This window comes from Chaetura pelagica, unplaced genomic scaffold, assembly GCF_000747805.2.
Source record: "Chaetura pelagica isolate M959 unplaced genomic scaffold, ChaPel_1.0 scaffold221, whole genome shotgun sequence".
Taxonomy (NCBI): Eukaryota; Metazoa; Chordata; class Aves; order Apodiformes; family Apodidae; genus Chaetura; species Chaetura pelagica.
In genome coordinates, this window is record NW_009952533.1 from 12,349,101 (window position 1) to 12,376,625 (window position 27,525).

General features: G+C 38.1%; 1 protein-coding gene across 1 annotated transcript; it reads right to left on the reverse strand.

Annotated features, from left to right (window-relative positions):
- UBA6 (ubiquitin-like modifier activating enzyme 6) lies at positions 1 to 27,525 on the reverse strand. Its single transcript, XM_010008955.1, has 32 exons — positions 27,462 to 27,525; positions 25,927 to 26,021; positions 25,085 to 25,113; positions 24,246 to 24,340; positions 23,170 to 23,281; positions 21,991 to 22,071; positions 21,380 to 21,502; positions 20,609 to 20,732; positions 19,357 to 19,460; positions 18,509 to 18,571; positions 17,397 to 17,473; positions 16,679 to 16,745; positions 16,122 to 16,265; positions 15,413 to 15,480; positions 15,062 to 15,140; positions 14,777 to 14,857; positions 14,326 to 14,403; positions 12,631 to 12,812; positions 11,965 to 12,070; positions 10,764 to 10,853; positions 10,573 to 10,653; positions 9,856 to 9,984; positions 8,892 to 8,943; positions 8,723 to 8,786; positions 7,893 to 7,962; positions 7,259 to 7,330; positions 6,007 to 6,124; positions 4,890 to 5,083; positions 4,116 to 4,243; positions 3,214 to 3,301; positions 2,810 to 2,904; positions 1 to 603 (listed from the first exon to the last, which is right to left on the reverse strand). The coding sequence occupies exons 1-32, from the start codon at positions 27,500 to 27,502 to the stop codon at positions 468 to 470; spliced, it is 3,066 nt and encodes a 1,021-aa protein (XP_010007257.1). The 5' UTR covers positions 27,503 to 27,525; the 3' UTR covers positions 1 to 467.

The window sequence follows — 27,525 nt, forward strand, 5'->3', positions numbered from 1 at the left end:
TAGATGGCAAGAATGAAATTCTTGTTTGAGAATTAAGTAAGATACTGCATGGATTTGAGATGTTTTTAGAAGACCTGGAGTTTTATAAGAAGGCAGCTTTCCCATTTTTTGCACTCTTCTCTAAGCATAACTTAATTTGCACATGTGGGCCATTTGTGAGGGTCACCATTCTTCTTGCTTTCTTCAGCTCCCCACAAATTAATACAAATCTTGTCTTTATGGTAATGACTGTACTGGATATCCCATCTCATGGAATTACAAATCCTCCTTGGAGCAAAAAGGTCTGAAGGAAACAGGAGCAGATGAAACATAAATCCAGTTTGTCTTCAGTGCAAAGCCACTTATTTTCAATTTGTTTTAATTAAGGCTTTACCAAAAAGAAATATATAGTACCATCTTTAACAGCTGAAAATTAGCATACTCCTTTCAGAATAAATAGTCCAGGAGTGACTTTTGTGTCTCTACCATCAATTGTCTTCCTGAACAAAGTAGTATCTCACTGGTGGCCCTGGCAAGTCTTCCTCTCCATCAGTCTCTGGAGCAAATGATACTGTCAAATCCACATACTTCTTATCAGCTGATGGTTTCACAAGTTTTTGCATCCTACAAGGAAGTGAAGAACAGTTTGTTAACATACCAGGAGGATTTGCAGTGGGAATTCAGAGCCACACGAGAATGAATCTCCCTGCCAACAATGAAGCCAGACATATTGGAAACCACATTAAAATGGAAAATCAGCTGCCTTTTAATTTTGACACTAAGGCGATTCCATTATCTGAGGCATAGCAAATAGTATTCCATTTTCTTGATAGATTTGGCCTGTTAATCATTGTTCACTAACAAGTGCTCAAAAGAGGAGAAAATGGCCCGTTCCAGATAGAATTCCTCACCAACATAATGTCTCTTTGGTGTCCTACTGAGACACAAGAGAGTTAATTTTCTGTGCACAACTTTGGTCAATGAGAAAAAGTTCTTGTTCTATAAATAATGAGTGGTTTTAGTACCTTATTAGGGAGAATCATTCCAGAGCAGACACTAGATACACAGTTCTGATGGAAGTAATTCTACTGGAGTTAAGACTTGTTAAGTCCTTGTATTGTGCAGGTGAATAGCAATGGGGGGGGGAACAGCCAGGATCTGGGACTTGTACCTTCGTGACCACAATATGAATTTAAACTAGGTAATCGTGTCATGTCGCAGTGAACTTCCTCCCTTTGCTCTCCACAGACTCAAAAGCTACAGCTATTGCTTGCAAGTTGTACAATAAAATACTGAAGGAGGTCAGTCAACCTCACTTTCATTATGTGTCTCTGGATGTCTCAAAATTATTTTATCAACTCAGAGCATCAGTTCATGAGGCTGGTTAAAGAGCTAGGAGGCTGGAGGAACAGTCACTCATTTCCATTCCTCACAGGTCACTTAGAGAAGGGTTTCCCTTCTGGCAATGCTTTAGCATACAGGTCAAAGCTGCTTTCCCCAAAGTACTTGCTCTTTTGCAAGAAGACAAAGCATTAGCCTCTTCTAAGCAGAAATACTGTGGTTATATCTGTTTGCATGAGGAAGCCCTAAGCTACAAAGTAAGGCAGATAACTAGGTCTCTAAAACCTGCTTTTAAGGAGTACACTACGAGTCAGTGCTGTAATTCTGAGATGCAAAGAAAGTCTTGCAATGCTTTTATTACAGAGGGAGAAAGATATTTGAACACCTTAACAAAAAGCAGACACACACACAAGACCAGAGTTTGCTGTGCAGACATCTTATAAAGCTTTTGGGACTGTCTGTAACAGAACCTCAAGTTGCTGTAACTACATGGAAAGCTTGAATTGAGTCTCAGGGTAATTAGAATTCGTAAGATAATCACAAGAAGGCAGCTTCACATCAGGCCTTTGAATTCATTGCACACCCTACTCATCCAAAATTACTTATACAGCAGTAGGAGAAGGTATATATATCTTATTTTGAGATAGGCTGTAATTCACATCTCAGTATGCCAGGCACTAGAGGTAGCACCACCTCCCTAGAAGTTTGAGGTAGCTTGTCTGTAATATGTATTACTTTGCCTGACACTACCTACTGGCAAATGTTCGAAACAGTGCTGATTAATGCACCTACTTGCTCTAGCAAAGCCTGTGAGCACTGACCAGCACATATACCACAAGAGCTGTGAGGAACACATTTTGAGCTAAGGAAGTTCAATCAACATATAAGTCACAACTAAAACTGGGTGAGCTCTGGCTGTTACTTTGCAAAGGCCTATCAGTTAAAAACCATTGCCCTGCCCTCACACCCTCCCAGGTTTCTAGTTTGCTATACAATTCCCTGTCAGTGAGCAAAGCCTTGTGAATGTCCTTATTTTTAAAAGGGCTGAAGTGAACTGAACAGACTTCCAGAAATCTCAATCTGGAACAAATACATTAATTCCTTCTTGAATAAGTGTTCTCATTCTTTCAGAGCTACGTTGCAAAATACCACCACTAGTTTTAAGCCAATTTAAAAAGTTTTGATTAGTCTTGTTCTGCTTGAAGTACATTCTTTCAAAAAATAACCAACAACTTACTGTCAGCCTTCAGGTTTCTCATTGTGACACTCATCACTTAGAGTAGCATTTTATAAGTCTCTTGTCCTTACCACAGATGTTAGTTCACTTTACCTTATTTTATTCTTTTTTAAAGGAAGAAGTTACCTTGCTTTCTTTCTCAAATATTAACAACAAGCAACTGCTCCAAGAGAAAACATTGCTGTGAGACTTATTGGCATGATACAACCATGTGCATTTGCATCCCTCAATCCACTTTCCAGTTATACTTACGTCAACTTTAACCTTTTAATATGACCTGGCATCACAGGAACGTACAGCATTTTGACTCCCTGCACAACCATTGTTGGTTCAATTCCATATTTCTCCTGGAATTCACAAATTAAGACTTATTAAAGAACTAGGGCAGCTGCACAAGCCAGCAGGTATTATGACTGCTAATACTATGACTAGTTATTCAAAACCATAGGATCCCAACCAGAAAACTTGCTAACACATGGATGCTGACAGGTTTACTGAGGTACATTTGGATGAATTGAATTAACAAAGAATTTGAAGACAGGCTTGGATGTGTTTACTTAGAGACATTCCCATTGACATTAGTCCAAACCAACAACCCAAAACAAGAAAACCCTTTCCTCTCGTCTTGTATTAATCCAGTACAATAGATAACTTACTCTGACAGCATTTATGAAGTCCAACAGAGTAAATTCCTCTTTCCCATAAATTGTCCATCTGTCCCAGATTGTAAATGATATCCCATTTCTGTTATTTAAAAAAAAAAAAAAAAAAAGAAGGTTGTTTGTTACTTTAGCATATCAACTCAGGCACTTTCCTTTAAACATATATTGAAGGCCTACTATTTTTTCTAGGGACTTACTAATTTATCTTGAGCAAAAAAAGTATCTTTCCTCTCTGCTGCCATTTCTCCATCCCTTTGACCTGGCTAAGCACAAGACACAGTAAGAACTCCACAGTAAGAACTGAGTAAACATGGCATCTGGCAAGAAACTTGCTGAGTTTTCAGACCTACTGAAAAATAGCTCTTTTACTGATTAAGATACAGAAGTGTGTTCAGTCTGTGCAGACAGGATATTTATTAATAACCATGCCACATGTCTAACTCATCTAGATTTCTAAAGCCTCACTACTGATAGTTTCCACTGAAAGCAAAACTAAACCTATAAAACAACTATTTTTAAAATCAGGACAGAAGAATATTTTCCAAACAGAGTTCCTGAGCAATGCAGTATGGGAAACCCTTGGCAATACAAAGAATATCATTTAAACCTTCACAAGTACATAGTAAATGGATACTCAGGTTTGAGAGCAAGCTCTAAATGATTCATGTTCTAACTAGCTTAAAGAGCTATGGAAAATAACCTTTAATATCTATAAGATTCAATTGGAGTATGACCATGAACTGTGGTACCATCATAGCTCTGATATGTAAGCACATACTGCCTTAATCTCATTATAGTGGATTTGATAACTGTACAAACTTCACACTTGTTGTATGGCTCACCAAGTTCTAAGCATCAATTACTAGGTTTCCAAATACTGCTGTTGTCCTGCCTACCTGATTTCTGTTCTTCTTACTTCAGCAGCTTCTGTAAAGACCATTATGGGAATGGCTAGGTTCAGAAAACAGTTCTTGTGTGCATCAGCTGAGTAGCCACCCACAACTTTGATGAGTTCCAGTGCAACCTGCAGTAAATAAGAATCCCTTACATCCATGAGACCACACACAGGTTTTAGGTACTGTGTTATTAACAGTAGTTTCATTAAGAGTCCAGCAACTAGAGAGTAAATGGTCAGTCAGATCAGCATTTGTCCAGTTGTCAAAGTAAATCACATCTGGAGATGCAGTCCAGTATGGTACAGAAATAAATTCTGCTGCTGCTAATGGAAATATTTAAAACATTCAAAAGTGTTCCTAATGTAGGACCCTTCCAAAATTAATTCAAGACAACTCCACAAAGTACACAGTTCTGTTGAGGTGCATGGACGTGAACTACTACAAAACAATCCTTTCGACTCTCGACAGTGGCACTCTGATAGAAGTCAGTATTAATTGCAGAAAATAAACCAAAATGCCCGTCTTCAATGCCTCTTTCTAGTCAGCAAATCAGAAATAAAAGCACCAAGGGCTTACCACATCTAACACCAAGAGTGACCTTTTGTATTACAGGAATAAAAAAAAAAGTTAAGTTTCCAATAAAACCATTTCTTTAACAAGGCTCTTGTTAAAGGTCAGGGTTCTGTTAACCAATATCTAGACAACAGGAGTTTTAGGCAAAGGACAGTAAGAGAAAGAAATATGCATTTTAAGCATTTTGAAAAGCAAACTCACCAGCCCTGATACTGCAGCAGTAGCTGTTGCAATTGCAGGAATAATCTTCCCAGCAATGCGCTTTGTTTTGAACCGATCTGCTGCTTCAATGTTGTACATCTTGGCACGTAAGTTTGATGCTGCTGTTACGAAATCTATATGTCCATTACTATCATCATCTTTTTCAAAGGAGATGGGCTTCATTTGCAAATCATCTGCTCATGAAAAGAAAAAAAGGGGAGCCAAAAATCATTATTAGAAAACTGAAGATGGTCTAAACATAAGTTAGAGAGAACTAGAACTTTAACCAATTGAAAATTTCACATTCTGGAGCTCAGTGTCTTTCTTACAACTTTCTTTCCCATGTTAGAAGCAGAAATACCCCTATCAATACCCTTTGTTAAAAGTGAGTAATGAAAGAAATATCAACAGAGCTCCAAAATTTTACTTTCTTTGCAACATCAGAAACAGATTTTGGACAGTCCTATGGATATTTCTTATACACCCCACCTGTAAGTCCATCCTGTGAGAATTCCTTCTATAAGCTTTGTTCATCTGTACCCATTCCACTATGGATTCTTTAGCATGGGTAGACAGGTTAGAGCTGACACTCTATGGGATGGGTTAGAGCTAAGTTTATCGTTCCTTTGTTCACTGGCTAAAAATGCATGCATGTAGTTGTTGCCCAATGACTTCTTAATGTGGCCAAGCACAAGAACAAGATTTGAGGTTCCTCATTTTAACATCTGTAGAAGATGCTGAAGAAGAATAACAGCCTTCACAATCTAGGATCATTTCATATTTATTTCTCAATCTTCTTACACCAGAATCCTTTCATTTCCTCTGGGATCTACTGGCACCCTTTTCCTCCTCAGAGTTCAATTCCCTGCAGCCTCCTCACTGTCATCAGCGTTGTACTTCCATGCAACTATAACAGAGAACCCTGGAACTTGCAAAAAAAGGGTAACATCAAGCAATAAGGACAGTTATCTGCAGTGCACTTCAGAAAGCTTTAGGTACCAGCTGTCTGCTTCTTGCAGAATTACAGAACTCCTTTATCCAAATACCTGAATGTGATGCTACTGGCAGTGTCACTGCAAGATGTTACGAAGATAGGATGCTTGTTTGCACTACTTACTTTCTAGAGCTTCATTGGATAGTATAGACTTCTCCAGCTGGAAAATTGCATTTCTTTCATCCTCACTGCTGACTGGAATATGATCTGGTTTTCTTGCAGTTTCATCAGTCTGTACAACCTGTAAGTGTGTGCAGTATTTCAGTAATAAAACACATGAACTTTGTACACCAAAGGTGTGAAGTGTACTAGATTTCCTGTCTTCCCTGCAGTCTTTCCTCCTCAGTTCAAGAGAGCCAGACTTACTGGAGCAAGTCCAGCCAAGGTCCAAAAAGCTAATTAAAAGGACTGCAGCATTTGTCATACAAGGAGAAACTGAGCGCGTTGGGAGGGTTCAGCCTGGAGAAGGGTCAGTGGGATCTTCTCAATATGTATAAATATTTGATGGGGAAAAAGTACAGAAGGCAGAGCCAGAATCTTTTCAGTGATGCCCAGTGACAGGATGAGGGGGTATGGATACAAACCAAAGTGCATAAAATTCCATAGGAAACATTAAAAAATACTTTAAAGAAAAAACAAACAAACAAACCAAAAGTAAACCTCAACCCAATCTGTGAGGGTGGCTGAATACTGGCACAGGTAGCAGAAAGAGGCTGTGGAGATTTCATCCTCAGAGATATTCAAAACCTGATGGGACACAGTCCTTGACAACCTGCTCTAACTGCCTGTGCTTGAGTAAGGGGATTGGACTAGGCAGTCTTCAGAAGTTCCTTCCAACCTCAACTTGAGTCAAAATATCCATTTTGTCTCACAAGGCAAGCATTCATGAAACAAGTGTTAACACTAGGCAAGGAAATATGAAAGCACCCTGGAATATTTGACAATTTTAAAGGATGGCAAATCCCACTGCACAATAATGCTTGAGCTGTTTTGAAGTTAACGCTTCAAAAAGAAACATACAAGTAATGACATTTCCTAGAAAGAAATAAAAAATTGACTAAAAGAAATAAAAAGAAAAAATTGACTAAAAATTGGATTGCTTTGAAGTAATTATGAGTAAAATTTTACTACTTAGGAAATGTATGGAAAATGATGCTACAACACATCAATTGCAAGAGGCAAAAATTCCCCTACATCTTGCCTTTAGTAACTGGTACACAGATACCTTAGCTGTACCAAGTTAAAGCAGTCCTGTATGCCACACTCTTATTTCCCCAAAACACGTGTTTATTCCTCATCAGCATCAATGCAAGAATTAGTTGGAGATGTTGGATGCTGCTTGCACATATTTTTTTTCTTTAAGTATCAGACTTACTTTGTTTGAAGGTCTGAACTCTGGTACCTTCACAGCTGAAATAATCTTCAAAATAGTCTCCTCTGATAGATCCTGTTATGGTTTTGAAGAAAAACAATTTAAATTTGTATCAAATCAAAGAGGTCTCCACAAAAGGACTTATATGCAGCAGCATTTCAAATAGCAAGACAAAAAAATCTTACAAATACCCAATGTTTCAGTGAAACACGATCATTGAAACACCAAGTAACATTTCAGTTGCCACAGTGAACCAGAGAGGTCTAAGTGCCTAGCACTTGAAAACTGAACAGAACTGAAGTGTAAACGTGACTTACAGGAAGATCCCATTAGAAAAGAAAAAGGGTAACAAGAAAAGCAAAGGATAAGTAACACAGAAGGTGTAAGTAGTAAAAAGAGAACTCTCAGACTATAGCCAAGATGCTAAAAAAAAAAAAAAAAAAGCCTTAAAGAGATCCTCTTTCAGTTCAGTTATAATGCATAGGAAATAGGTCCATCAAAATACCCAATACACTACTCATATATTCTCCAGGGAAGGGATTTAAATAAAGAAGACTAGAAACAACTGGACATGGGGCCAAAATTGATCACGTACATCCAAGTTACATGATGGGAACACTGTTACAGTATGGATTACCTTTTCTGTGAAAGGAACACAGTATACTGTTGCAAAGAGTTTTGCAGCACTCACAATGAAACTATAGTGCCTGAAGAAAAGAGGAAGACAAATTATTTTTGTTTGGTTGTTTTTTCACTTCTGTTGCCCAAAAGTTTGCAGTCATATTCAAAGAGGTCTTGAAAACACAGAGAAACTGAATTTCCACCATTCAGCATACACAGTCCAAATCAGGTGACAGATTTTGAGGGACTCAGAAGTTCTCCCCAAAACTGAGTAAACTTTGATGAGTGCAGTTATAAAGAAAAGCATATTTTCTTAAACTCTGCAGTCAAGAAAACAACTACAAACACTCACATGACATCGGTATGACAATACAAAGCTTCACCTGAGAAATACTTTGGTATTTGCCATAATCTCAGTTTTCACCAAAACTAAAAATGCAGTCTGGACAGTTTCTTATAGCAGCTGTAGATGTGCAGCAGTTAAAGGCTTTTCCTTCCTTGAACCACATAAAATTTTACAATTATCTGTAATATCCAAGACATCTAGATCAGATCCAAACTGTGAAGAAGAAAAGGGGTCCCTCCACTAGGTCATTTTAGTTAGTCAACTTTACATACTGTCAAAACTTCCCACAGAACCCTACAATCCCATGTCAGTGAAAGTTAAATTACCTGCAGTGAAATTATGAGACAGCTCATAAACTCTGTCACAACTATGACTATGCACTACCATCTATCAAGTACCAGTCCAACTGCCAGTGCTATAAAGCCACTGCCTTGCCCTTTCCACTCTAGGTGAGTTTTATAGCAGGCTATAAAATGCATCAGTGACAGTATCATACTTACAAAGGATCATTAAATTCAAACTTCACCGGGAAAGGTGGCCTCTTTGGTGACTGCCAAAATAAACCTGGTGAAAAGACAGACTTAAGATGAAATCCTAAGAAAATAGGAACAGCAATGTTTGATGTATGTCATGAACTCACAACAGACACAAAGGGGCATTTGTACTTACTTCCATCTTTTAATCGTGTATCAAGAGGAAAGGAATGAAGGAGCTGAAGAGCCTAGAGGAAAATCCAGAGCAGCTTTAGGAATTTTGTCATATACAGATTGACACAACTAGACCAAATCAAGATTTCTACTAATTATGTGAAGTCTTGATAGAGCTTTTAAGACACTCTAATACATAACTGAAGTATTTAAAGAACTAAAGAATTCTAAGACACTTGTATCAAGATGGAGAGCTTTAAGACACAAGTACTGCTAGGCAGAGTGACTTGCCCATTTATTCACAGGACGAAGGTGACGATGTCACTGCATCTCTCCGAAGTCCAAGCAAGACATTTAATTCAACAAGAAAAGTGCTCCCCACACCCTGTTGTCACTTTAGGATTCTTGCATACCAATTCACAATTGGGAATGCTACATTTTCTTAATGTGTCAACTACCACCAGGACTTCCATATGCACAGGTATCTGTTATGTTTATTAATATGCAATATCATTATCACATCTTTCCTGCTAAATTACACACACACAGTTTAAGCAACACTATAAACCAGATTCTCAGAATGACTGGCTCTTACTTCAGCCAACCATTCTGTGACATCTTTAGAAAATTAGGGGTTTGAAGAAAAAGTTTAGTGGGGGAAACAAAAAGGCACCATCCTTCAGTAAAAGACATCTGATAATGCTGATGCTCTGGAAAAACACAATACCTAGTTAGCTGGAAAAATGCCCCAAAAATTGCATGGACATTACTGAACAGAGCCACTAGAAGTGAGTTCATAAACCAGACTTACAAGTGCTACAGTAGAAAGAGGAAGAGATGCAGCATTTTTAAGTTTCAGGTAGTTTGTTGTTAATAAAGAATAAATGGAAGCGATCGCAAAGACCTGGACACCTATTTATTAGGGCAACCAAGTTTTCTAAAATCTTTATCAGTCCAGTGACACCTAATTTCCTGGAATTACATACCTTATGGCTAAAATATTTCTCAAATTTCACTCTTGCTAGTTCCACACACTGAGTCCAACTTCGGGGTCTTCTACTGAGGGTTTTAATAACATGAAAACAGCCTTCTAAGCTTTCCCCTGATTTTATTCTCTAGATAGAGAAGAAAACATGAAAACATTTAAACAGACAGAATTTCTCCCAATTAAGTCAAACAGTATGTTTCTAGTAAGTTATAGGCAAAATAAAACAAAGGGTAATTTTGTGAAATATTATCCTTTATGTGATCCTCTTCAGTGGATTTTTTCCCAGGTGCTGTGGTCTACTTGATTTATTTCCACCCAGCCCTACAGGCCATAGGTCATTATACAGTCATGACAAAAGGTATTAAAAATTGAGTTTAATTTATTACATAGTTGAATTCACTTGAAACTAAGTCTTTCCTTCATTTTTCCCAGCTGGTTGTAGATCAGTCTCAGTATTTCTGATACTTCTACATCAGGTACAGAGTACACATGAGCTAGAGAAGCAGCCCATACAGAAAGACTTTGGCCTTTAACTATGAGACACAACAGAAATATTGTTTCCATGAAAGATCAACAAATTACTTAGCCAAATAAGACCTCAGGTTTTCTGAATAAAAGTCAGAAAATAACCCCAATCTTGGTGAAATTAAATAGAAATAAAATCCAGAAAGCATTAGTGTAAACCCTGTATTTTACCCTGGCACCATTCCCATACCTGTAAAACTTCTTCTGCGGATGGATAGGTTTGCCAAAATTTGTTAAACAATGAAGGCTTGTGAGAAAATGAACTTTCAAACTAGAAAATAAAAAGAACAAATACGGCATTTTGCAAGAAGTATATCAGATCCCCCACCTTCCCAAGAATACTTTAAGTTATGCTGAATGCCAGTAAGCTTACTCCCTTACCTTATCTCTTGCCCACTGAATTGTATGCTCAATGGCAGCTGGGAAAGACTTCAAAGTGCAGAAAGGTATTTCTTCTTCTGGTGGATCCCTCTGTAATTAAGAAGAGTTACATGTAAAAGCAGGCTTACTAAAGTTTACTGCTAGCAACAGCACAAAACATGTCTACACTACAGAAATTTAAAACTCTGTTTTTATAAAATACAAGGCAGCTTACTTATGCTTAGAAAAAAATTTGCTTTGTATCCTAACATATCACTTCCTATTTATGAACAATAGTCTAAACTTAACATTGGAAAGCAAAGCCAAACTGAAAAACAACAGAATAAATTGCCAGCCATCTTTTCCAAGACATGCAGTTTGCATTCACATATACTCTCAACATGAAATACACCCTTTCACTCAAGGCTAGAAAGCCTTCTTTCATTGTGGACCCTAAAAAGACTGATGGGATGCTCAAAATCCTGTCTGCATCCATACGCCACCATTTTGTGGTGTTCTCAGCCCGGGATTTCTACTTTGTAATGGTAGTTTCCCAAGCACTTAAACAGATGGATACTGCCAAGAGTTTGACGGTTCATTTCCCCCTTCTCCATTCATACAGAACTGTTATGTATGCCTGTAGGAACTGGCTGACTAATTCCTACTACAGAGGCTTGTTTCTCTCCCAGCCTGTGGAGCTGACAGTCACTAAGAACAGAATGAGCAGGCAGCAAGCAGTTATAAGAAAGAAACCCACAAGCAGAAAACAGTTTGCAATGTGGGACTAGAGTCACTAAGAACAGAATGAGCAGGCAGCAAGCAGTTATAAGAAAGAAACCCACAAGCAGAAAACAGTTTGCAATGTGGGACTAGATTCTTATTTGGAAGGGAGTTTTCAAGGGTAAAAAAACCCAAGTAAATCCCTTGGAAACACTTAAAAATTTGGACTTTTTCCAAAATTTGTGTTCCATGATTCATATAATAGTTGGTTGTAATTATTGGCCTAGGTGTAACCATCAGCTAGGTAGCAGACCAGTCTACTAAAATTTTATTTCCCTGTGAGCTTTACTTCATAAATCAAGGAGGTAATTTTTACCTAAGAGAACTGATCTTCAGCAACTCAAACAGGCCATTTATTTTAGCCAAATACATAAACAATTAAAGAATCAGAGGGTATTATGTGACTGGATACAGAGGTAAGCAATGATCCTAAAACACTTACGTGGCTATTATAAGACTCTGTCAGATGGGGCACAATAACTTCTGTATGTCCTTTCGTTCCCATAGTTCCAGAGTCTATAAGAGGACGCAGGTTTGCTACACAACGACTGACACGGAAAGACAGAGGCTGTCAGAATATAGTGTAATCACTACTCTCTTGTCCTGCAAACATTACCAGAGTGTAACCAGAATTTACTCTAGGCACTTTCCCAAGAGTGGAAAGCTTACACTAAACTCAGGAAAGAGATTAAATAAGAGCAGCTACTTCAAGTTATATCAGGACTGATATAACTGAGCCTACCTGGATTAGGAGAATTAGTGATTTTTTAAAAATATAAACATCCCTACTTATAAATGTAAATACATATTCATGCATAAATTCAACCTGAAGATTGCCACAGTATTCTCTCCCTCATCAGACTGTGACAGCTATTCATTTCCAAGAACTTACTCCTAGGCTCTTTGCCATATGAACAGTAGCAACCGCAAAATGGCAGTTGGTTTCCACCACGAGTACAAGCCCCTTCCTCCCTCCCCAGCCAGCATCCCTATAAAACAGCAAGCTAAATCTGAGTACTTTGCTATCAGATCTTATAAGCAGGAAGATTAACATAGCAGACTTCACATAAGAACATGAAAAGCAGCCCATTTCCCTTCCACAACCTACCTATCAATGTACCTCCTTGCCTCAACATTGTCCAAAGCAGTCACAATCACATCTTGCTTGGTATAGAATTCATCGCTGTAAGTGTTCTCAGTGGCTGGACAAACCTTATTAATATATGAGTCAATCTTTAAGTAAGGATTGATGTTAAGAGTTGCTTCTGCTGCTGTATAGCTTTTAGGTTTCTGAAAGTATAAATGCATACATCAATAATATTCAGACAGAGAACACCAAGTATCAAATTCATTTGCTGATAAGGCAACAATTCACTGACAGAAATGTTAGCATGCAGAATATAAAATAAAGGAATTTTTTTAATCATACATCTCCCTCACTAAGAACTATTTTATTAATCTAATTTAAGTTTTAATTAGTGTGTTAGAGAGCACAAGGTGAAAGTGCTTAAATGGTGCAGAAGTGTATCAAGCCATGTGCTGCCTCTCATGCTCTAAAAATGCCTTAAAAAAGGAGCAGTTTGACTGTCAGAGGATAAACCCTCATTTGTTACTGTGGCTATGTCTGTTCTGCATAGACATCAAACACCTGTGCATTATCATACTGCTGCAAGGCATTTCACACCAAACCAGCTTCAGAAGCTAAACCGAAATTGAGTTCTTAACCTACCTGATACTTTTAGCCATTTTAAGATACTCCATGCAATTATCTAAGGATCAGTACTTAGAATAGCAGAACTCACAGAATCACAGAATTGTTCTGGTTATAAAAGATCTTTTAGATCATTGACTCCAACCATTAACCTAAGTCTACATAGTCTAGTGCTAAACCATGTCCCTAAGCTCCACATCTACATGTCTTTTAAACAGCTCCAGGAACGGTGATTCAACCACCTCCCTGGGCAGCCTGTTCCAGTGTTTGATAACCCTTTCAGTGAAGAAGTTTCTTCTAATATCCAATCTAAACCTTCCCTGGCACAACTTGAGGCTGTTTCTCAAGAGATATAAGCTTCTGAAAGCTTGCACAGTTCATTTGCCACTCATCCATCCATCCAAAATGTAATTTGTTCCCAGATTTGCTAGACATAAACAGGAGGCAGAAAATTCATCTGCTGAGTTTTGGGCAGGGAAATCCCTTTTCCCCATTGATGTCAAGATCTGAACCATCTTTATTTTGTGCTGTGTTTGCAAGTACAGAGACATTCTCTGCACTTCTAAGGAGTTAGTATTTTCAGTATCACACACTTACTGAATGCACACATGAATGCACTTTTTTTGCCAACCTAATGAGGACTGAAGAAAGTCAGAAGATAGCAACTGTAAGTCACATTAGCAGTAGCTCTGGTATTAAGAACACTTCTGCCAGTGCTGTCAATTTCTTGTTGTTTTGTTTAATTCTACTCACATTTCAGTGGTCTAGCAAAGCATTTCTGGCACATTAACCCATGGCACCTTTTATGCAACACAGCATTCCTTATCTGCTTCTCAAGTTGAGAGATGCCATTAGTCAAACACACCAGTACAAATTAAGATCAGTCCAGTCCATTTTACTCAACTGATACTAGTGGTAAGTTGGATACCAATATTGTTTTAGGTATTACTTTAAAAAACACTGGATTTCATTGAAGTCTTTAAGCCTTTTCTGGCCAGAAGTACATACACTCCCAGGCTCACCTCTTGGTAGGGACACAGGACAGGGAAACAGAACAATTGTCCAGAAAGTTTATTGAACAAGAAAACCTACCTGTATGTGATGAGGTCGAAAAAGAAATTGCCTGTTCAGGTTGGATTTCTCTATCAAGTCTGGATCTGTAATTGTAACCTAAGTCAGAAGGGGCAAAAGCAATAGCTGAAGTTACAATTTAAGTATAGCACTAAGCCATAGTCTTGATTAAATCTCTACAGAAACTTTTCAAAACAAAGCACTCCTGTTGGCACCCACTGTGCCTAAAGGCTCTGTCTATACTGACTGACAAAATTTTGTTTTAAAATCAAAATACAGCAAGACTGCTCCAAGTATGTTCTGCTTCTAGTGGCACACTACTACCATATGCTGAGATCATTTTACTCTCTGTGCAGAAAACAACCTTAAAAAAAAAAGGTAGACTTTTCACATTTTAAAGTACTCTAATTCTTTAATTATCCCTTGTCACATTACTTTTTAATAAGCAAAGCAAAGTTAACATATGAGTTACCAATCCTTTGTCTTGTCCAGTACCAACACCAAGAAGAGCAAAGTTTTTTAGCATTTCACAGCCTATCGCTCCACAGCCAACCTAAAGAAAATCATATTTTTAGAGTCAGAAACGTAAGTGAAAACTATGAAGACACAAGTATAATAGACAAGTTTCACTACAATTTTGGACCATTTTGCTGCACTGGCACACATGATCAGGGCTGCTCTCATTATTTTGAAGATAGTGATGTTAGCTGTATTGACAAAGCATTTGCAAAAGCATAACAGTATCAGTCAAACTCACCAAGAAAACATTCAAGTCATGCAGCTTCTGGCACAGAGAGTCTCCAATACAAGCCCTCAGGGCATCATACCTATCTCCCCTATACAGACATACGAGACAAAACCAGAAGATTAATAAGTTGCAATTTATCACAGTAGTATCATTGATGCCAAACTGTATTTTAACATAACTAAGGAAATCACAGCAAGTCCCATATAATCCCTATTGCTCCCATGCTCAAATAGGACATGTGTTCTCAACCCCAAACCCGTCCCTCCAGCAAACAGCACTGAACTAACTTCAACAAACATCTTCTGTGCTTGCTTGAGACTCAGAGATGTGAACAGTACATAAACCAGCAGGTATAATTACCGTGGAAGAAATTCTTCAGAGCCCATCTTTTCTAGAGGTGTTAAAATGTCTAACATATCTATATATAGCTGTAAAAAACAAAAACAAACAATAAAATCCTGTGAAAAACAGTAATGTTATTTTTGTTTAAAAAAACTAAGTATTTTGTATGTGCAACAGAGTCTAGAAATTTAAAAGCACCAAAGTTTCTGCTGCCAGTGGAAGACTGCACAGCATTTGATTCCTTACAGTTCACTTCACAATCGTAGTGGACACAAAAAAGCACCTAAACAAAGGGGGAAAAAAAGCTCACTGAAACATGAGCTGCAAGCTTTTGACATCTGACAGGCATGTTACCCCACCAAATTAAGGCTGTGAAGTTTTTAAATCTAACTTTATTCTGACACTTATCCTGAGAGCCTGAAAGCAGTGCTGTGTTCAGTAGCTTAAGCTGGTATCTGCACCATATCACACATTTGCAGCCATGCACTGACAGGCCAATGCTCTCCTTGCTTGTGGGAAAAAAAATGTGATGTCTGAACCCCAAATATGTTAATTAAACTGGGTGCACCTTCTTTTTTTTTTTTTTTTTCCTAAATTCAGTCTCAAGTATGTAACAGAGAAAAAAAAAAAAAGAAGTTGTTTAGGCTATTTTGATCATATAGCATTTACACACAACCCTACATTCATCACTGTCAAAATGAAGATTCAAAAGCAAACACAGCCTTACCCACTGCTGCAATGGAGAAAATTTTCCTGTTACTGCTTTCAAGACTTCCTGGCTAGCAACACCACCCACTGCTGCAGCCAAAGGAGCTAGAAATCCCTGAGCAGTCCTAGACAGCCACTTCACTACATCTCCATTCACCTGAGGCTGAAACATAAGACATAATAACAACAGATTTATTCCTTCAATTGAGGAAGTCAGTGCTTGATAGCGTTACACACATTTGCTCTTCAGTAAAAGACAGACAAATAATTTCACTCTGACTAGTAAAAAAATTCCCAGCCAAGACAGACTTACTGTATACCCTGTACTTGTAACAAACATTTATCTAAAAATTGGATTCACACAGCCACAGGATCCAGACTTCACATCAGGTGAACATGCAGTTGAACCTGTGCTGAAAAATCATTCTGTTTCCTTGCATGGTCTTCACAAAGCCAGCTGATCCATCTAAAGATGGATACAAAGACCAAAACAAGGTCTAGAAACTAAAGCATGATCTTCAGGCAAGTAAATGAGCACATAAAAATTACTCATAATAACAATAATTCCTTACTCACTTTGTTTTCCAGTGTTTCACTTATAGACACAGCTATTTTCAGCATCTCCTCAGCATCTTGAAGGCATCTAGACACCAGGGTAGAAAATACAATGATCACTTAAACACTCTAGAGTCCTTCTAGAAACACAATAAATGAAGAAAGCACTGGATCAAGTAGGAAGAGTCTCAACATTTATATTGGATTTAACAATGAGCATTAAAGATGTACTTCTAAATTTTACAGTTAACTCATGAACAGGAGTCTCAGTGGAGAAGCCCATCTGCAACTGCAGTCATAAGATTTATACTTTTTAAGTAGTTTTGTCTTGCTCAACTCAAAATTACGCACATAAAGAATTACAGCAGAAAAAAAAAAATAAATGAGAAACAATCCATTCAGATTATTATTTTTTTTTCTGTAAGACACAGGATAATTCAGGAATCACTAAAACAACTTTTCCATATTAAGCCCACAACTGAAAAAACGTAGAACAGAGAAGGACTTCCTTCAGAAGGATTTTCTACCTGGGCCCAGAAAATGCCACTGCTATATTGGGAAAGCCTTGTTACAAACCCAGACATGATGATAGTAACATTTTTCATCTAGCTTTCAACTTCTCATTTCTGCGTCATCTGTTAAGTACCAAAGTACCTCGCTGCACATCAAACCCATAACTACAAGAAAAGGAGACATCTGTCTGATTCAAGGCTTAACAAACACAAGATTGCTGCATTACCCAATGTTCGGTCCACGACCAAAGTTCTCTTGGAAGTGGTTCAAGGCAAGCATGGCAACATGGATCTGCAAAGGTGCCTGTTAAGACAATAGTTGTTGATGAGTTACAAACTCAAGAAAACTGAAGGAAACAAAAGCAAACCATCTGAACTCTGCTGTTACCATTTAACTTCCTTGTCTCTTAACCATATTGCTCTGAAAAAAGTTCTTAAATAGCATTAAAAAGTGAACTTGAAATCCTTAAAATACTGGCTTTACACACTGGGATTATCATTCAGTAGTAAAGCGATACCACTGACACATATCCAGCACCCACTTCAATTAAACCCAACTAAAAAGTACTCAAAAGAATCTAGTGCCAAAATTGGAAAATGCTGTAATCTTCTTTTAAGTAGACATTAGAATGCATTCAATTTTGCCAAACGTCAATAACAAAGCCCAGTATTAAGTGTTAAATGTAGAAAATCTGAACAGGCAAGTCAGGACCTTACATAGTCAAACAAACAAAAAAATAATTACATCAACATTTTTTAGTTTAAGACTTTAATGAGCCAGAGATTTACATGCCTTGCATGTCCCTAATACTTAACTAAAACCATGTTAGAAGCAAACACTGCTATCTTCCTCTCAGATTTTAAAAATATCTCTGAATCACCTTTTCCAATAAAAATTAATTTATTCTTACACTGTTACTTCCAGTTACCAACCAATCTATGATCAACTTTCTGTAATCATCCCAGCTTGATCCCAGTGTGATTTTTATCAACCAAACATCATTAAACACAGGAAAAATCATCATGTCACTTGCAAAATTCACACTTCCATAAATTAAATACTTACCAAAACCAGAAATTTTAAACAGCAGAGGTGGATGTGCTAAGCACTTACAACTATGCGCTATGCATTACTTGGTGCAAATCATGGAAAAAAAGCCTCCATGGTGATCTAGATCGTAATGTTCATTCTGTGTGACCACAAACTCCACTCTTATTTCACACTTACTAACACAGCACAGTTAGGCAACTACATTGTTCTACACATAAAACTGCAGATTACGTGGCATGTAGTTTTAACATTAAAGCATTTATGCCCAAATCCCCACATGCTAATTACCTCAGGCTTGCTAAAATCTGCAACAAGGTATAATGGATTGGTTATCTGCTTCTCCAGCCGTTCCTGGAAAATTAGAATTCTTTATAAAAACACATACTTAAGGGTACAACAGTCACTGCTACCTGACAAAACTGTACTCTTCCTGGAGAAATTAAGAACCAAGTGTTCTTTCCTAATAGCACTGATATTACTCTCCACATTACTAATGCCAAAAAAGATGTGTAAAATAATAATGTACTGCAAATTTGTAAATCAAAAATGGTCAGAGAGATGTTTCACATCCTAGTGGCAAGGTGCATATAAAACCACTCTGAGGTTGGTTACTGCAGATTTTACAGGCAAGTGGCTGCTTGTAGAGCTTCCCCACCCAGGAAGAAGAGGAAGCTACTGCTTCACAGAGACAAGATACTGAGCTGTGCATTCTCAGATCAGAAGCAGCTGGTCCTTACTCACAGCTTTTTAGAAGAATGTTTGAGGGCAGTCAGGATCTATTTTCTGCAGACCCAAAAAGGCACACAGCAACATATAGCTTGCAACCCCTCTTAATCAAACACATCCACTATCTCTTCTCAGAGGCCATCAAGAAACCGCATACTTGTAGACCTTCACAGTGTCCCCAGCAGCACAGGGATAGACTGCTTGTAATTTTTTTTTTCCTCTACACTGTCAGGTAACTTTGAAGTGTTTCCCGTTCACTGTGGTTTAGTAAATCAGTATCACTAATCTTACCCACTACAACTAGTGTAAACCAAAATCACAGGTAGCCAAATCATGTATCAGCTGAACTCTGATTCCAGTGCTCAGACCATTAACATTGAAGAACCTTGTTACGTCAAGCACATGCTTACAAAGTAAAACATCTTGGGTGTCTTCACTTGGACAGCTATGCCTCCATGTAAGTAAGGCTCCATGTCTGATGTATCACCAATGCTGAATGAATAAGGTGACACCACTAAAAAGAGAATAAACAGTGACTTATAAGAGTAATTAGGTACTGCAGTTCTGTATACAATAAGGTGGGGTTTTTCCAACCCTTTTTATGCTGTAATTTTGAGTGTGCAACCTTACTTTGAAAGAATAAACATAGCTGACCTTCCTAACTAAAAGGACTGTCCCTTTCTGCCAGCTTCTGGGCCAAAGTATTAGTTTCACATGATCTGTTATGAAATAAGCTTTTTAAAGAAGCAGCAGATTTAACAGGAATTCTGATGACCACAGCTCTGTAGCAAAAATGAAATCACTTTCAGTTTTATTTAGACTGTGCACTGTCCAGTAAACTGCTCAGTTCATTATTTTAGCCATGTGACTAGAACAACAGGCAATCAAAAAGGACAGCTGGAGCAGTTAAGCCACATCTCTCCACTCATACCACCTGGAGCATAATTCAGATGGAACAAGAAGACACAAACATTGTTAATTCACGGAAAACTGAAACGAAAGGTAGACCGTCATTCAGAGGAAGGAACCAAACACAGCATCAGCACTAGCAAAACAAAACGGTCCAGAAAACACAGGCTTAACCACATTTGAAGGGTACATTTTTTGTCTCAGATCACAAAATAGTTAAAAACAACGAAACAACCCCCACCCTCTCTCTTTCCTGCTCCAGACAAACAGGCCTTCAGATCTGGGAATGGCACCCCCAGCATCCAAAAGGAGCTAAGGAACATGCCTGCAGATACGCACAGTGCAGACCAAAGCAGGGTAAACATAAATCGTGAGAATCACTTTGACAAGGCAAACAGCAACACACAAAGTGGAGTTAATTTAGTCCAAAATAATGACAGAAGCACAGGCATTACAGGACCCTCCAACAACCAAAAGTCTCATCAGCAAACTAGTAACTGTAACCTCAGAGGCTGCCAACTATTTGCCACCAGCTGAGAGTTTCCACTGCTTCTCAGGCAGCAAGATGAGTTTGGAAAGACTTTACTAAATGGAAATGGAGCTAGGAAGACCTTTGCACCAGAAAGCAATTTTTTTGTGAAAGCTCACTGGAGGTCTGCACAACCCAACACATCCCTGGCTAGCGCAACTAACGCTAGGAGCTAGAACAGGCCAAAAAATAAATACCTTGCAAATGAGTCAGCAACAGTTTACCTGTTATTTGGTGTGTGGATCCATTTAAACATGACATTCCATTAACTTCCCGAAAGGTTAAGAACTGTCCTGTTTCAAGCCTGTGTGGATGATTTTCAAGGCAAGTGACAATACCAGGATTTGACTGAAAGCAAAAATGGCAAATGGTAAAGGAGAAAACGCAGACTTTCTCATTTTTACCTTTTACAGTTCTCAGCATGTCAGCAAACTGCACATGTTAATTCTTAGCAGTCAAATTAATTGTTCTGTCTTAATTAGTAGTAAATGTATCTCCTTTGTTCAAACCAAAAATAGACTATACGTCAAAGAAATCTTCACAGAAATTAAGAAATAAAGTTTTATGAATGGTCCTTTTTTACTCCATGCTTCCCTTCCATCTGACCTCCTTAAAAAGGACACCCCAAATTCATGCCTATTTTCAGGGCTTCTTTGGAAGACTTAACCTATTCCCACACCAAAGCTATGTCCTCATCTCTCTTACATCTCATTTCTTTTTTTCTCTCTCTCTCTCTCTCTCTCTCTCAAAAAAAGCCTGATATGATGTTATCTTGTAAGTGATGCCCAGGAGGCATCAGTAAGCTTTACAATGCTAACACACTATCACTGACTGGTTTTGACTGAGACAAGAATTAAGAACCTTTATTTGCTTCAGCTATAGTGTCAACTTTCAACTACTTAGCAAGCTGCTGAAGTGAAACACTGATTGGTCACATAGCCAATAACAAGTCATTACAGAAAAATTAAAGCAGCACAATGACTTCTATGCCTTACTTGTGTTATATTTGAAATGAAGATTTCCTTTGGCTCCTCTCCTGTTGTATCCAGCACCTCAAATTCATCACCGAAGTCACAAAACAAACGTGAACATACTCCATATACATCTGCACTGATGAACTATGAGAGAACATAAAAATCATGAGCATCTCTAAAACAGCACAAGGCAAAGGAATGACCTTTTACATTCAATCTTGTCCAAGGCTAGCAGGTTTAACTTCTATGGTTAGGTGGAAAGATGTCACGTGCACCCAGGACTGACTATACAGCACAGCATTCATGAAAGACTGAACCTGCATGAGTGTTTCAGAACCTCTATGCAAAAAACAGGAATCACATAAATATGCAGTGAAGTACAGTAATCTCTTTTACATTCAGTTTTAGCTTGCTCTTTCAGAGCAACTATGAGGTGATGGTGAAAATTATTTCTGGGCTGGTATCTAGATAACACCAGATACATGTACAAAGTAGAAGCAGTTTCTCACACTGCTCCATTGACAGCTGTCCACAAAGAACTACATACATCCCTCATAACCAGCTGTCTCCATTTTGGCATAGAACATGTTGCTCACTGTACAAATTACTCATGTATTTAATTTCTCTATTACCTTAATAGGTGGCTGCTGAGCATGACAGAAGTCATTAATCTTCTTCTGCAGCAACAGACTTACTTCTGTCAATATGACACACTGAACAAGAACAGAAATAAATTTAAGACACCAAAAGCAATCAACAGGTTATTGAAAAAAGTAGTACTAACAGTAAATTACTCAAGTGTCCCAATTGCTTTCCCCCACACCTAGCTGAGAAAGCAGTCTTGAGACAGTTTTCTCATTACACATTAGAACAGATAGGTTACTGCTCTGCAAGTTCTGGAAATAGTTCTGAAAGCAAGAGGAGGAATAGCAAATTCTCACTCCTTTCTGTTTTGTTGTGTTGTTTTTTTTACTGCAGCGGTAACACTCAAAACCTAATTAGAATACTTATGAAAACAATTATTTTAGAGAAAATTTAGAACTTTAACTTCAATAGTGAAGCTAGCAAAGCAAACACAAATTATCCTCATCAGCGTCCACTAAGAAGTCCACACAAGTTCTGCTGCTCATCAAATTGCAGTCGTACAAATTCTGCAAGCATTCTTTAAAAGTTTAGGAAAATACTGGGTTACAAGGCATAAACACTGCGTCCCACTCAGTTATACGTGGATTATTACAGCTGGGACATTCAGAAACCTGGTGAGCTTGGGTATAATTGACAGCTACACAGTAAAAGTTTTCATGTCAGACTGAGCCACAGACACAGGCAGGTGACAGCTGACTGAACAACTGAAAAAATCCTCCTTCCACCACAGAGGAGCTCACGTTTCATTAGATGCACACATATATAAAAGAGAATTCTAATTATATAGCCTGAATTTCTACTGCCTGGAATAGAACCCACAAAATAGATGTAAAACATCTGTGTTATGTAGCTGCAAAGTAAGTAAAATTCGCTTTAGAACAACAACAATAAAAATATCGTATGGCAATCTCACTTAGCTATTTATTGTCACAGTAAAGTCCATAAGTGTAATAAGAAAATGGTAGGAACACAAACCCACTATTTCAGCCTTGCAAAAAAACATGCACGACCATTTCATTGGTCTACATGCCAGCCCTAGTTCTTTCTTTACACCATCTCAAAATGTACTTTAAAGTTTGTTTTTGTTTTATTTACTTATATGAAAAAAATTCATATTGTTGGCTCTGAGCTAAATACCACATACAACTGCTTCAAGAGTGACATACCTGGTACTGCTTTAGAAAAGACAGATCTGTGGCTTCATCTAGTGGCACAGTTGATGCTGCTACATGGACATACGGATTGAGCTCTGCAATGCGATGAAGTGTGGCCTCAGCCCTGCAAGAACAGTTACTTTCATGTATTTTATGATTACACAAAATTGTATTTTCACAGAATCACAGAACTGTCATGATTGGAAAGGACCTCTGAGATAACCAAGTCCAACCACCAATATAAAAAAAAACCCCAAACACACACAAACAACCAGACACACAAACAAATCACACAACACCCACAAAAAACCCCTACAACCTCGGCCACTAGAGTGGCCTTTTAGTGCCACATCTACACATCTCTTGAATACCTCCAAGTATGGTGATGACACCACCTCCTTGGGCAGACTGTTCCAGTGCCTGATGACTCAGTATAGAAAATCCTCCTAATATCCAGTCTAAACCTCCCCTGCTGCAACTTCAGGCCATTTCCTCTGGTCCTGTCACTATTCACTTGGAAGAAGAGGCCAACACCCACCTCCCTACAACCTCCTTTCAGGTAGTTTAAGAGGGCAATGTGGTCTCCCCTCAGCCTCCTCTTCTCCAAACTAAACATTCCCAGTTCCCTCCCATACCCTTCAATAGTGCCCCAGGAAGTCTCCTGGCAAAAATCACCAACTCATTTAATTCACACTTAAATTCCTAGCAGCTCTGAGGAAAACAGCTATGTCCAATATACAACAGGATTCACTGGTGGGCTGGTTCCATGGCTGTTATCTGGTGTCACACAGATGGCTGAGAAAACTAAAGGAAGAAATGTACCCTGGCCCACACTATTAAATTTAAAATACAAGCTCCCAGCTGTGAGAAGCGAGATGTTTGACTCAGACAGAACTCCAGGCCCAACCTAAACTTCCCCCACTATCTACTAGGCACTGTACTCCAAGCCAGTACCTCCAGAGGAAGGGTTTAACATGTATTTGACACATAATAGCAGCTCTCGTACAATGAGCAGTTATTTTTGCTGCTGATGAAACTGTTACTCCTAGTCAAGTTCAGTCCTCTCTCACTCAAAAGACTTAACCAACCTGTTCCTTTGACTGGTAATATCATCTTCATGGATAAAGAAGTTGATCCCCAAATCCCATTTCGTGCACTGCTTGGTGTCATGAACTGTAAGAGCCTACGAAAGTTGGACAAAAAGTATTGACTGGAGTAAGTGTACATAGTATGTGTCATACTGCAGAAAGTTTAATTGTACCATGCATAAAAACAAGTTCCTCCAGCTCTTTTTCCAAGAAAACTCTTTCTGTTTGAGAGACAGAAACACATCAGGAATATAGAGCTCATTAAGCATTTTCATCCCAGCTTGCAATGATGAAAAGCATTGAAATACTGAGGATGATTTTTGCTATACTGCAATTAAGGGACAATTGCAATCTGTAAATTAATGGACTTCCAAAATTGTAAACAAAGGTTTTTTCCATTGGAAGAAACAGTTTTTAAAGGCTTATCTCCAATAAAATTAATCCCAGCAGCCGTTGTTGGATTAAAACACGCATCCATTCTAACATCTACACAAAAGAATTCTGATGGATGACAAAATAGGATAACGTATTTTAAGTAGTTTGGCTTTAGAGTTAATACCATTTATCTCCATTTAGGAGAGGCCACCTTTTGTACAAAAGGATCCAGTGTCTCATCAGCAGCTGGCTAAAATGAGTTATTTCAGAGTGCAGTGGACATTAATGTGAGACTCAGACTGTACCACAAGAACATCTAGATTATTAAACATTTTCGCTGAAAGGTCCTCAAATGTTTTGCAATCCTTCCACTGAAAGACAAGTTTCAGAAACTTAGAATTAGCTAGAAAGTAGTTATCTCCTGCTCACCCAAGAATAACCAACAGCAGAACTGTTTTACATACCTTTACCCCAGCCAGAATTATATTTTTAGCTGAAAAAAAAAAAAAAGAGAGACTGTTGCAAATATCTTGCAAATCTGTAATTGAATAATTATGTAGGTGGACAATAACAGTGTGTCACTGGTAAGAACTTCACAGCTTAAGGGTTTGCTCTCTCACACATTTGGCTCAAGCATTCTACAGCACCACTGAAAGCAGAATAACATGAGCAAGGTTAAAAAGGCCCTCTACGTTTGTCATTTGTCAGCTGTTCATCCCACAAGTATGATTACAGAGACACTAATGACAACAAACTGCAAAACCCCATGACTCTGTTCTGGCATCTGGTGCAGAGTGCCATTAAAGCCAACTGCAATGGAATTAACTCTGGTAAGAACAGGCCAAGACAAGTCTTGCTCATAAAGAGTAACAGAAATTGTTACGGAGTCTCCTGCACCAAGGTAGTTACTTATTTTTCACCAAATTGCCTATGTCCTCCTACCTCCCACCCTGTACAGGCTGTAGCTGTTCCTGTATTACATTCATTGATACTGATGCCTAAAGCAATAACTTGGATTTTCTACCCTCAATCTTCACTCAAGACATGAGATTTTGGGTAAAGTGATCTGGTGCACAGTAGCTCATTTTAAAGTAAAAGCTGAAATGTTATTCTACTAAAAAGCTTACTAAAGAAAAGTCCAGAATCTTTCCTATATCTGCTATGTTATTCATCTGCATCATGCACATATAAATTCCCTCGGATACTTCAGACATGCTTATTACACATATATTAAGCTTTGCAAGTACTCTGGGACAGTATGTTGGCATTCACTTGTGTCTGCTTAAATAAACGTTATCTAACTTACCAATCTCCACACCAAGACCACCCATACCACTCAGGAATACATGGGACTGAGCCATCTTCTGCATTGCCATGTCTCCAAGAACATACCTCTGACGACTGCAGCAAAGACAAATTCAGATTAAAGCAAGATACAAATAAAGCCAAGAGTAAATGAAAGCAAGTAAAAAATTCCCAGTCATTTAAAAAAAAACAACTAACAACTCAAATACTTCTGGTTATTCTATCATCCCAATCAGTTTCTACTTCACAATTCCACGTTCTGCAGACAAGTGTGTAACTGGTTACACATGTACAGCCCTCTATTTAACAAGCAACTGAGGTGGTAACATGCACATATCTGAGCTGGACAGTGCTTTAGGAAATAATGCACATCAAACCTCATGTATGCACTCACAATCGAAATAGTGAAATACATTCCGGACAGAACTTTTCAGTGACTGATCTTAGCTGAGAGAAATAGCTTCCAATTTTTAATCAGTGTAAAACCCATTCAGGAGAGTGGGTTTTTGGAGTTAACTACTGCAGACACAAGCAAGTCAAAGAATTTATTATCAGACATCTTCCAACCAGAAGGTACAGCAGCTTCCATAGTCAGATCCTGAGCTCTGAAAGATTCTTGGTCTCCAACTATACAATTAAACCATTCTAAATATTACCTTTTCCACCAAGGAAAACTATGATTTTCATAAGACTCTAGTGCCAGAAAATAAAGTGACACATACAACACAGGAAGTATTGCACTGAATTAAAAAGAAGCCTCTTTTGTTCAGCTTTTAATCACACCACATCTTTCCAGAGATATCATTTGTTCCAGTACAGGCTCTCTGAACTTTTGCCATGCCAAGCAATCTCAAGCTACTCCCAACAAACAAGTTAAAGCAAAAATAATGATAAAAATAATTAATTTTTTAAATCTAGGGAAAAATAAAACAAAACAACACAACACCCTGAAGCCTGGAGAATAACAGAAATACTGATGATGTTCCTGAGGACAGAGAAGTATGGTAAAGATTGAAGAATAAATTAAATTATGACTGAGATAAATTACATAAAGATGAAGAGGAAGCTGAAAAGAAGACAGTGAAAGAAGATGAGGAATAAAAGGAAAGAGAAGAATATCTACTCTGTAAAAGGGGAATGAGCTAAAGGAAGAAAGCAAATCCTTATTACAAATAGAATATTATTATTCATTATTTCCAAAAAGCACACATTATTGACACTACTGGAACTTTACATAACTCTTTTTACTGGTCAGAAAACACCAGTTATGAGGCTAATAAAGGAACAGTTTTATAGAAAGAGAGACTGTATCTTCAGTTCAACCAGTTCTCATGCTAACTTTGCAAGAAGTGGATTCTGTTTCACTCGCTGAACTTTCAGGAGTTTCTGCCTTACAAAAAGAGGGACACAGCAACACAAGTACACACATCTCCACCTAGCAGGCAGTAGACAGTAGATCGTGTTTTCAAGCCTTGTCTTTCACAATATAAATATTGCTGAAAAGTCATGAGCAATGCTTAAAAATTATATTCTTACCTATACAAAGCATCATCAATTTCCATGGAGTCCGCTGCCATGATGCAATGAGATTTGTTTACAC